The 12,665-nt window shown below is 40.7% G+C and overlaps 1 protein-coding gene across 13 annotated transcripts in view; it reads right to left on the minus strand.

Moving 5' to 3' along the window:
• The window catches only part of gphnb (gephyrin b), an 89,589-nt gene that overhangs the window by 42,187 nt on the left and 34,737 nt on the right, over window positions 1-12,665 (minus strand). For all 13 annotated transcript variants that reach the window (XM_044049016.1, XM_044049025.1, XM_044049024.1 and 10 more), the window contains exons 3-5: window positions 5,864-5,921; window positions 5,661-5,753; window positions 180-274 (exon numbers count right to left, since the gene is read on the minus strand). In XM_044049016.1, the coding sequence (XP_043904951.1) occupies window positions 180-274; window positions 5,661-5,753; window positions 5,864-5,921 (246 nt within the window). The remainder of the gene's footprint in view (window positions 1-179; window positions 275-5,660; window positions 5,754-5,863; window positions 5,922-12,665) is intronic.

Below are 12,665 nucleotides of genomic sequence, written 5' to 3' on the forward strand. Positions count from 1 at the left end.
TCATGTAGATTTTTCTATTAATTTAGGGCAGCTGTGGCTTTTGGCTGGTGGTCTAATAAATTGGTTAAGCACTGTATCTGCACATGAATGAATTCTGATTCTGACAGACGAATTGAAGACATAATGAAATATAGAAATGAAAGTGTGTGTGTGTGTGTGTTGTTTGACTGTGTGCCGACCTGGAAAGCATGCCTAGCGGTGTGACATTAAGGGATCCCATCAGCATTGCCAAAGACATCCCCGGAGCCTCGCGCTCTATCACCTCTTTAGTGGCCTGGAGGAAAAGAGAGAGAGAAAGAGGGAGAGGGAGGGTTGTTAGAGGAGTGATCATAATATAGTCGAACTCAGCTAATGTGTCGCGCGTAAGTGTCTCTGGAACTGTTTACTCAAACAGCGGAGAGTTTACGCCCTCAGTTTTGGTGAAATCTGGGAAGCTGCCATTTGGGCTACAAATGCATGTGCTGTCGCTCCTCCAAGAAAAGCAGGGTGGTGTTCATTAGTGAGGAGAGTTCCATCAGAGTGAAAGCACACAGAGGAGTTTATTAAATGAGGTGGATGTTAATGTTACATAACCAAAGAAAGAAAAACATGTGTACCTGAGCTAGTTTGTGGAAGTGCTGTTTACAAAATAAAGATAGTTGATTATAAATCAAGGTGTCATAAATACAATATATTAAACTGTTTCCCACCATTACTTGCCTCAGAGGGAACTTATTGTAAATATTAAACATTGCTGTAGCTGATTTTTTCCCCCTTTGTAGTAAATTACCAAATAACAAAAAAACTTTGAATTTTATCAGAATCAATATACAATAAATTAAAAAAAAGTCAAATATGAAATAAACTCAAACAAATAGTTAAACGTGACTATTTCTGTGATAAATATAAGACAGGAGAGATGACATTGACGTCCTAATATTCCAAAAATAAAGTATATGCTGTATTTTAAATGAAATTAAGTAAATACTACGACAACAATAAAATGCTTCAAATATCGTACATCCTGTGCATTTATGTAGGACAGAACATTAAGAAATGTAATTGTTGCATTAAGAAAAATCATTGTTTTTAATTTTTCTTTTGTAATAGATTCATTTTGCATCATAAATTCATTTTTATTGTGAACTATATACATCGCTCCATGTCAACTCAAACACTTTTATTCTGTGATATATCTACAGTCTTATTGCAATATCATGATGGAATTTTAAGCTCATATCACCCACCCTTCTACTGAACAGTTCACCAGTGGCCCCCTACAGGTCAGACTAGATGATCAGTGGCCCCCAAAGGTAATTTGGGTTAGAGACTCCTGATCTATTATAAATACCAGCGGTAGATCAAGCTGCAACTGTGGACATCATGTTTATATAAATGATAAAATCACTGTAACACACATGTAAATATTTCTATGGTACATACTCTCATTGAGTGTTTTTAAATCCAAATGAAGGGTATTTCTAAGGCTGACTCCATCACACGTACTTTATCATACCTTGTTTATTTGTTTGCCATTATTTTTATGCTTAGTTTGAATTGTGTAACTTTATTATTTGTGCTTTTTCATGAGACGCTGCTTATCTTGGCTACGTCTCCTGTGGAAAAGAGGTTTTTAATCTCAATGGGACTTACCCATTTTTTTTTTTCCTTTAAATTTACTTCATTTATTTCATTCTTGAAAAAAAAAATAAAGATACAAACAAACAAATACTAATCCAAAGCAAGAATGAAAAGGTGCAGTAGGAAGAAAAATCTTATATGAACTGCCCATTTTTCTTTTTCACAACACTCAACAAAACCTACAAACAACCTGTAAAAAAGAAAGAATAAGATTATAAAATAAAATAAGGCTGATATAATTTCCCACATCTGACTCCCCAATCCAAACCACAACATCCGAACAAAAGCCCTCAACACACATTATGCAATTTTAATCATCCTTCTCAAAATACTGACTGATTCTTCTCATTTTTATGCCGTAATTCTTCTAGTTATTTTTTTACTATGATTATCTGGAGTAATTGTAATGCCCCCTGATTTCCCACCGTGGATTAATAAAAGTATTTCTGCTTCTGATAAATTAGCCTCATGTTTGAGCTAAAACACCACAACTACCCTTTAAATAATGACCGGACGCCCTGTCCGCCCATTGGCAAATCACGGCTGATGTATTCTTTGAAATCGATACAGGAATATGTCGACGTGTGCAATTAAACGTCCTAATGACGAGCACATTTGTCCGTGAGGCTGGACTTTAACGGAAGACCTATAGATATAGAGATTTATAGATTAAATATATAGATTTCCACTAATGTAAATGTTTGGTTGCACATTTTGTTCCCAGAACGTTACTTTGTCAAAACCTTCATACAACCTTTAGGGATTGTTTCTAAAAGTTTCCAGAAGTTTCCTGTAACCACTTTTGTCACAACCTTCATACAACCTTTAGAGAATGTTCTCTGAAGGTTCCTCTAATGTTACTTTGTCACAACCTTCATACAACCTTGAGAGAAAGTTCTCTAAAAAGGTTCCCAGAACATTCCCCTAACATTACTTTGTCAGAACCTTCATACAACCTTGAGAGAATGTTCTCTTTTGGTTCCTGGAACGTTCTCCTAACGTTACTTTTCTGAGAATGTTCTATTTCAGCTGTAAACAAAAATACCAAAAAACAACCAAACAGGAATGTTGCGTGGAAACCACGGGGCAACCACAGGAGAATATTTCAGTTTTTGGTTCTGTCAACGTTAAGGGAACATTCTCTAAATGTTAGTTTTTGGTTTGGTTGGAAGTAACCTTAGGAGAACCTTAGGGGAACGTTCTTTAGGGATGTCGATGTGCACAACACACGCGTGTGAGTGTGTAGAATACACGTGTGTCCTTGTTGTTGACGCGGCGCGTTCCTGATGTTACAGATAGCAGAAATGAGTCTCCTCCAGCTGTGTGTGTTGGGTGCCCTTGAGTTGAGTGACACTTCAAACGCACCATTAGTGAGGGAGAGGAAGGAGAGGGAGGACTTCAAAGCATCGTGGGCTTGGACTCAGGAGAGGAGAGGAGAGGCTGGATTTACTCAAATCATCATACATCTTATAAAGTCACTGATAAGAAGAAGATGAGTTGACCGGGATGATTAAGGAAATAATACATTTTCTCTTAATTACATGCATATGACACGACTTGATGACATATTAACGTTAGTCATCAAGCTACCAACTATTTTGATATCCCATTGTTTTTTTTGTTTTATACAAATAAAATCTGAGATTTCTGATTTCAGCCTCTTAAATGCCCCTCAATGACAGTCAACTGAATACTTTTGATTTGTGGACACGACGTGATGTTTTAATACTTCATTATTTTGGGGTTCGGGAAACCACGATTGACATCTTTCATCATTTTCTTACATTTGCTTGCAAAAACAACTAATAGAAATAAAAATCAAAGTAAAAAAAAAAACCACTAAAGACACTCAGGATGATTCAGAGAGAATATAGATGTGTGGTAATAACAATATTACTACTAAGGCTACTAGAGAGAACATTAAAAATAAATTAATCTACAGTTGAGACAAAAAAAGAGAACGAAATCTGCCTTTGAGAACCAAATACATCCATGTTGGTTATGGGATGTAATGAAATCGTCACTGGGGAAAACAAACAAATCCTAGGAAGTGCACAGGTTAACCAAGAGGAGAAAAAAAGATATGTTCTGATATTGATTTGAAGGATGAAATCAATCTTGATTGCTAATGAAGGGGAGGAGACGGGTCAGATAAGGATTCCTCGGCGGTTGAGATGTGATTTGTTAATCGACGCGGTGAGAATTATAGCAACATGTACAGTAAGCACTGAAACCTCCACATTACCGAATCACAGAATAACAGAATAAATATACAGCAGTAAAGCCACGCGGTGTCACATGATCTGTCCCACTTTCACCTGCACAAAATACAGTTATCTGTGTCCTGTGCAGTTGGAAAGAGAAAAGAAAGAAGGAGAGAGAGACAGAGATATTGCTGTCTGTAGCACACTAGGGTTGGATCAGATAGCAGGTATTATCAGGGACTAAAGTGTGTACGTGTCTCCCCCCTCTTCCAGAAAGGTTGCTGCTGTCGACCATGATTGATGAGAGCGAATGATACTGCTGAAAACCACAGCTCATCCCCTGCCAAACTGCTTGTATGTGTGTGTGTGTGTGTGTGTGTGTGTGAGACAGACAGCTGTTTCTTCCCTCTGTTGCTGAAGAGCTTCTAATCCTTTAATATTTTCTACAATGTGTGACGAGACAGGGACAGGAAAGAGACACAGACACAGAAGTGTAGTATATTCCTACACAGTCTTGTTCCGTCTTTACTGTGCAGTTAACTGTGTTTAACCCTCTTATGACCATCATTATTTTGATTTTATGGCTGTAGAATTGTCAAAAAATGTTCATTGAGTGAGTGCTTCTGTCCCCCCCAAGATAACTTTCACTTTCGTTATCTGGCAGTTATTCAACCGTTTAGGAATTACGGTACTGAGAGGCGGACGTTACAAACGTGTCACGTGCTGGTGAATCTTAGTCTGTGATTGGACGGTCGCTCCGCGGACATGCTAAGGGCTACTGTAATGACAGGTCTATGGGTGCAAAGCTATTTCTCTGCTTTCCAGTATTCATCCACCCATCCATCTATCTTCTACCGCTTTATCCTCCTCCCCAGAAAGATCGCCAGTCCATAGTTTTTGAATTTTCTGGACATCACAAACGGTCTAGGAGTTACGGTAATGAGAAGTACACATGTCAAATCCTGTCGCCTACGTCTGTATGCATATGGGGCACGTGAATACACACACTTCTACTTTATACTGTCTGAAATGTTTAAATAAAGGTGCATCTGATGTGGTAAGACAGTGATACAGAAGAAAATAAAACTGTGAGCCTAACAAGCGCTGAAGGATTTGGCTAAAATAAAATAAATATGTGATTTTCAGTTATTTACGGCTCTATAGAGTTAAAATGATAAACATCAACTTCTATACTCAAGGGGAACAACACGAGGAAGAACTTAAAGATTCTAACACTTCCGTATTGTGTTCCAGAACAAGAAGAACAATTAAAATGAAAATGAACTGTATACTTCCATTGTTCGCATACATAAACCCTAGAGTTCCCCTTATTATTGAGACGAACGTGCACGACCTTTATCATTTGCCGGTGAAACATGAAAAAACAACAACACACAAATAACAATCTTTTCTTTGAAGTGACTTTGATAAGGATCTAACACGTCCACCTCTTTATTTCCCATGTGACCGAGGGACTAATTACAACACGTGTTAATCAGCGCTGCAACAATCAGTGGATCTCTGAAGAAGAAGCAGGAGAGGATCCACCTTTTCTATTTTCTACCTCTCAACAAAAACAGCGCTCAGTCCCGTGTTACTTACTCCAATATATTTTCCATTTAATTTGCAGAGGAAACACACAAATGCAGCTATGAGGCATTAAAAAAAAAAAAAAAAGTATGTATGAAAGTATGAAAGGTGAAGCTCAGACAAAGAAGAACATCCCTTCACTTCTGCAAAGGTCTCCATAGTTTCTGGAGCATTCTTAAAACTCTAGCCTGTTAAATGTGTTGTTTTGTACAGAGAGATTTCTGATCTAAGTGCGTGGAAACCCACCTCTGGCGTGACGTCTCTCGGCGCGAAGCCTGTGCCTCCGGTGGTCAGGATGAGGTTAAGTTCCTTTTCATCGCACCAATCCACCAGCGTCTCCTAAAAAAAGTACAAACAGTCCCATAAAAACACACAAGTTAATGGATAAATCATAGCAATAGACTAAAAAATACTGCACATATACACAGTAGACAGAGAGAGTTACACACCTTGATTTCATCTATCTCATCTGGTACTATCTTGTAAGCTGAGATCATCCCTCCCAACCTAAAAAAGAAACACAGATTTTAATCAGATTACACATAAAAATCATTTTTGTCCAGATTAAATAACAAGCAAAAATACAAAATGGATCCTGGGGATCAACAGGGAGGTCGAGAAGAGTGAGGTCAATGTTTCCTACGACAACCCTTTAACCTTCAACAGCCTGCTGCCTAACCATCCATCCATTTTATTTTTATCCAGGGTTGAGTCATGGTAGCAGTAGGCTAAGCAGGGTAATGCAGAAAGATCCAGCTCCTCCTGGGAGATCCTGAGGCATTCCCAGGCTAAACAGGAGATATAACCCCCTCCGGGAAGTTCAGGGTCGACCCTGAGGTCAGCTCCGGCGTGGACGTTCCCAGAAAACCATCAAAAGAAGGTGAGGCGACCCAGGAGAAATCATAATCAGATCCTCAAACCATGTCTGCAAACTGCAGCGGCTCTACTCTCACCCAGTGTGGATTCATCCCTAGCATAACTCTCCTTGCTTGCTTTGGATACATCGACTTTTAAAAACATTGCAGCTTGTATTTCTTCTGTTGCTTCACAGACGTTCTGTTCCAACTTTTTGACCTTTTTTGTGTGTCATCTTTTGCACTTATAATATATAAATCTGTGAAATGTGTTCTAAATTCTGATCAGACTTAGACTCCATGGCTCCAACAAGACTTTTAAAGAAGAAATCATAAAAACACAGAACTGAAAACACACGTCAGAGACCCTGAACAAAACAGACAAAATGCCCTTGAACATCCTCTCTAAAAGGCTTTTCCACAGGATGGCCCACAGAGGAGGAGGAAGCCCTGACAAGGACAGAACTACTGCCGCTCAACAGCGAGTCATGGCGACCTCCTGTGGCCTCCTTAGGTATGGCAGCCTCCCAAAACAACCTCAGGCTCAAGGTGAAGTCTCAGCACAGACACCCCTTATGTAACCCTTTTCTTTCTTTTTTTTTCCCTTCTCCTTTTTAAGGAGCACTATTTTTAGGAGGCTACTGCATCATATTTCCCCGTCCGCGTCACGCACTAAAATAATCCACCACCAACATTAAGCATCTGCTCTTTTTTTCCAACAAATGTGACTTGTTCACACATGGACATCATTTCATTGACTTAACAAAAAAAAAATCCATCGGCTCAGCTCAGTTTTTCCTAACTGTGTGAGAGGAGCAGCAGCAGAGAGAGAGAGATGCTCGATGCGAGACAACACCAAAATACTGCAGCAAGAATGTGAGGAGCTGGAGCCAGAAAGTCAGAGGGAGAGAGAGAAAGAGAGGGGGAGAAAGAGAGAGAGAGAGGGGAGAAGCTGTCTGCTTTTTGACAAAAAGGGGCAGAGAAGTCAGAAAGAAGCACGAGAAACACACTTCCATTCTGACATCACTGTGATGTCACGGGTGATTTAATTCTCTTGATGAGTTTGGGAGGAGGGAGGGAGGGAGGGAGGGGAGTTTTTGGCTTTATATGTGTTCATGCATGTGCACTAATGTGTGTGTGTGTGTGTGTGTGTGTGTGTGTAACACCACAGGAGAGTAAAGGAGCTGTCAGGACAAATCACCTCTCTCCCTCTCCTGGGTTTTCTTTTCTTTTCTTTTCTTTTTTTTTTACGCCTCTGTTTCAGCCCAAATGAAAATATGCTCAACACAAATAACTAGGGTTCCTTCCCACCGTTTCCTAGGCAACCCCTCCTGTCTAAAGCCTCTAATTGCTGTGTTGTTCATTGTGAGAGAGTGTGCCAGAGTTTGTGTGTGCCAGCGAATGTTTGCATATTTTTTTGTGTGTGTGTAACTATTGGGGGATGCCATTTCTGCGTGTAAGAAGCAATATGCTGTTGACTGGACAGTTTTTCTGTTTGTAGGTAAGTAGAGTACTATGTTCACAAAATACGCAGTGTAACGTGCATACTCAAGCACGTATGGACTGTTCATACATGTACGTATGTAATCTAGGTTTCTAAAAATGAATAACATATGTTCATATGTGTATGGAAGCAGACGTAGAACTTGCTGATGCATGTATTTTCTGTCACTACAGGCAAAGTAGTTTTATATACACAAGTTAGTTATGTGCTTCAAGTTTTGCAGTACCAGAGATACTAGTACTCATTACTACCAAATAAAATCAGAAGAAGAAGAAGAGTCGGTAATGGTCCGTATTTATACCGAGCTTTTCTAGTCTCGATGAGCTGCTTTACGCTACAGTTTTCACCCATTCCATTGCCATCGAACACACGACCTTCCAGTTGAAAGACAACTCTCTCTACCACTGAACCACCATGGCGCAAACCTAACGCCTCACTTTCTTAGTTTCTACAGTCAATGTCATATACTTTAAAACTTTTACTGAAGTAATACTATAAAAAAGTTGACTTCAACTTCTACCAAAGTGATTTTCTGGTAAGATACTTTTATCCCTTTAAGGTACTTTATACGAGACTGCATGCTACATTGTGTTCATGTGTATACACACTCACCAGCCACTTAAATTAAAGTGGCAGAAGTGGCACCTGGTGTGGTCCTCTGCTGCTGTAGACCATCTGCTTCAAGGTTCGACGTGTTGTGCATTCAAATAGTTAAGTCTTCTGCATATCAAGGATGTAAAAAGTTGTTGTTGAGCTACTGTTGCCTTTCTATCATGACCTTTCAATCTGACCTCTGGGATCAATGATGACGCATTTCCATGTGTAAATGTATCAGAAATATCATCGGTCAGGTGTTTGAATTGATTTGTGGTTAAGTTAAGGTTAGAGTGAGGCATTAATCCTTTGGTGATGATGTCTAAATGAACACATGTCAATAAGAGACATTTCAAGTATAGCTGTGTGACCTTTAGACAGTATAAGTAGTCCTCATAGAGACCACAATCTGGTCCTAATGATCTACATGGTCTTCATGAGGACTAATGGACCTCATGGAGACATATGGACTACTTATTAGCTTCCTATCGTAACTTGCATTTTTTTTAACCTGGTCCTAATGAGGCAGAACGTCATTTCTGAGGAACTGGTGACGTTTTGGGCTAAGATTTGAATTGTGGTTTGGTTCAGGTTAGGGTGAAGCATTAACTGGTTATAGTTAAGGTTTCTCATAATGCTTAGTTTAGTCTGTACAATGGAATGGAAGTCATTGCAGTGTGCTAAGAAGAATAGCCGCACCAACCTATGTGTGTCATTTTTATCAAAATCCCAATACTGCCATTTTCAAATCGCAGGAGGTGCAATGTTTCTGAAAGCCAAAATGTGTGTCAAATTAACATTTTAGATTAAATATTCTCCTGAAGAGACTGAAGAAAACAACTTTGTTTCTCACGGATCTGCACCAATATTATTATTTTAAATAGTTATTCAAATAAAAATGAGAATAATCGGAGGAAGGAGGTGGGTGGGTTTTTGACAAAGCAATGTTTTTTTTGGCCTGAAAGCCTCAACGCCACAGCCGAAATCTCTCTATGAATAAAAGACGAGCACAGAGAAGAGGATAAAGAGAGAACGACAGAACGAGAGAGAGTGAGAGAGAGGGAAAGAAAAGGGGGAGGGGGGGGCATAAACTGTCAGAGGCACACTTAACAGGAGAGAGGGAAAGTATGAGTGTGCATGTGAGCCAGCTGCAAATCTCAGTGGTTGTGGGACACTTCCAAGATGAGACCCATCTGCCAGAGTAATTTCATTAATAATACAAGCTCTTTGTACACGGCACTCAATCTCGCTCTCTTTCTCTCGCTCTCTCTCTCTCTCCCTCTCTCTCGCCGTCTTGGACACACACTCCATCCAGGGAGGAGACAAGAGCCCAGGCCATCTCCATCTCCACATTCCCGGTGGCAGCATGGAGTCGAGCCCATTACAGCTGAGTTGTTGGTTTGTCCATATGAAGGGATGCTCTCAAGGGGTCATCTCTCAACATGTCAGCTGATGAAAGAACGACGCAGGGATGGATGCACAGGAGGAGGAGGAGGAATGGAGTAGCCCACTTCTTCAAACCCCCACCGTGATGAGAGCTCTGATTGCTCAGCGAGGGACTTTACTCCCATGATTCCTCTCATAGCCAATAGCACATAACACAACACACACACAAACACACACACACTAAAATATTCTGCAGATCATCGCGCTGCCACGACATGTGCTCCGTTTATTTACAGAATAAATGTCATTCTGGTTCCGATCTGTCACTGCTGACAGCGTCCTACTTAAACAACAACAACAACATTTTAAATCTGTGGCAGAACGAGCTCAGCTCGCGCGTGTGTTTAAATTAAACGTCAGGTAAAATCTGTGCGACGTCGCGTGTCATACGACCAAACAAGTGGCTGACTTGTTGCGCGGTGGTTGAACAGAGATTGATGCAAATGTAACTGCAACTGGATTATATTTTACCTAACAACACAATGGGGAAATGTTGTTGATCAAGGTATATGACAAAGCTCCAAATATGTTGATCATGGAAGTAAAGAAGAACATGCTATGTTGTGTGTATGTTGCTTTTCTAGTCTTAAAGACCACTTAAAGAAGTGCTTTACACTACATCCTACTTTCTTGAAAACCCCAAACACGTCCACTTGCCTACTACAGTACATCTGCACTCCTGACACGTCACACAACAGTTTAAATCCATTCATGCACATTGATCAGGACCAGTTCGTGGCTCAGGACAAGGTAAACCAGTGAAGAAACCTTGCACCTTCTGGTTAGTGGACCACCGCATCCTACCTCCTGGCCTACGGTCGGCTAAGCCTAACCTGAAACCAGGGGTCTGCAAAACTGTGGCTCTTCAACCCCTCTGCAGTGGCTACTAGAAGCTTAGGGTGCATCACATCCAATGTCTATGTCAAGTACAATACTAAAAAGCCTTGACAAACTTGTGTTTGATATATGTGAAGCCATTCCCGACACTTACATGCAGTCATGTGAACATGAAGAGTACACATTTAGAGTCCTGCCCATCTTTGGATCCACATACCCGTTTATGCCACAATCAAAATATTGCTTCACTTATTTGAAAGTGCGTTACTTTCACTCGTCCTTCACTTGTCCAACTACGGTTATTTTATATACATACATTTTGCAGCTCCAGATTCATTTTATTTGGGTGGAGAGGGGACAAATATATGGCTCTTTCCTCCTAAAGGTTGCAGACCCCTGCCCTAAACCGACAGCTCACAGTGACTTCAAATGTGGGACACAACTTCAAGAAGGTGACATGTCGCCACGTAAGCAGACACAACAAGGTCTCCCTGTCAGCTGATGTTATGTCACTATCATGGACTCTTGGGATTATTATGCAGCTGCGTCCACTTTCCACAACACACGGGAATATGGGTGGACCAGTGTTTTTGTAGCGTAGTTACACAACATGGTAACCAACATTATAGTAGGTTTGTGATGGCGACGTCAGTTTCCTTGGATTTGGTTAATCTGGGAAATATCTCGTAACCTTCTGTTACCCCAACACGTAATATACACTTATACACTTACATGCAAAACAGCAAGGTGGGGCTAAGTGGCAGGGGAAAGGGGTAAAATAGGATTAAGGCAAATTTACACTCAGATTAATCTCTGTCTAAAGTGTGTCCTTGATCATGAGTTGCCTCTCTTTTCTCTCTATCCACCTGAAACTCCTCTTTATGCTCCGGTGCGACAAACGTGGGCAGACTGATTGATCACACACACACTTATATGTACTGTACGTGGGAGACACTATTAATAGAGTTTATGTTACGTGTCCTACTGTGACCCCACCCCACCACCACCCTCCTTCACACCCTCGCTCTCTGCCTCCGTCAGTGCAGCTGTGGCACATTGAGGGCACAGGCGTTACGGCTGGTCAAACCCATGGAGCCGCTGACTCGCGGTGTGGTGTGGAGGACTAACACGGACGCGGACGAGTCTCGGGCCAAACGAGGTCAGCCAGAGCGCCGTCTGTGTCAGCTACCATCAGTGCAACAAAGCGGGGCGGACAGAGGACGCCAACACCACAGCCGCTCGTCCTCGTGTCCGGTTTTTAATGTTCAACAGCGCCGCATTTAATCCGAGCTTAACCCTATCAGCTTACTGCTGTTAGAACACATCCGTCCACGCGCAGTGTTTTTATTTTGGTGGAATGAGTGAACCGCCGAGGCCCTGAGTGATCACTGAGAAGTCTGTGGAGAACGAGGAAACCAAGCCAGCAAACCTTACATCAGCAAACCTGCCAAGCAAAAATAAGTAGGCCACAACTGAGCCTTTCATTAACTGTCAACAGCCCATCACATTTATTTAATTAATATATGCAAAACCTTAATTTTATCAGATACACAAACAGTTCCCTTTTATCTTTTATCATAGCAACGTGAGAGCTGAATTCAAAATTGGGAAGCTTGGGAAGCCGTGACTCTTATCCAAATAAATAATCATCACATAAATCAACGTACGTTTTCCGAGCCAGTTTGTAACTCCATAAATGTAAATGAGCTCTCAAACACAAGCACTTCGTCGCCGTCGATGGCGTTCGTCTTCTCGTGCAAAACCACTTTCACACAGGTGAACATAAGAACTGCACGTGTGTGAGACTTCACCAGCTGCTTTCTTCTTAAAATACACATTTGTGGATCATTCTTGGCAACACACAGCTGATACACACACATTTTGTTTTGTGTGTTTTGTTATATCTGTGTTGCATTTTATTGTACCGTTTTAATAAAATTCAAAGATTATGAAAATGAATTATCAAAATTAATTAAAATTACATTTTGGCTGATATCTTATACAGATTTTGTCACA

This window comes from Solea senegalensis, linkage group LG17 (genome assembly GCF_019176455.1).
Source record: "Solea senegalensis isolate Sse05_10M linkage group LG17, IFAPA_SoseM_1, whole genome shotgun sequence".
NCBI classification, from domain to species: domain Eukaryota; kingdom Metazoa; phylum Chordata; class Actinopteri; order Pleuronectiformes; family Soleidae; genus Solea; species Solea senegalensis.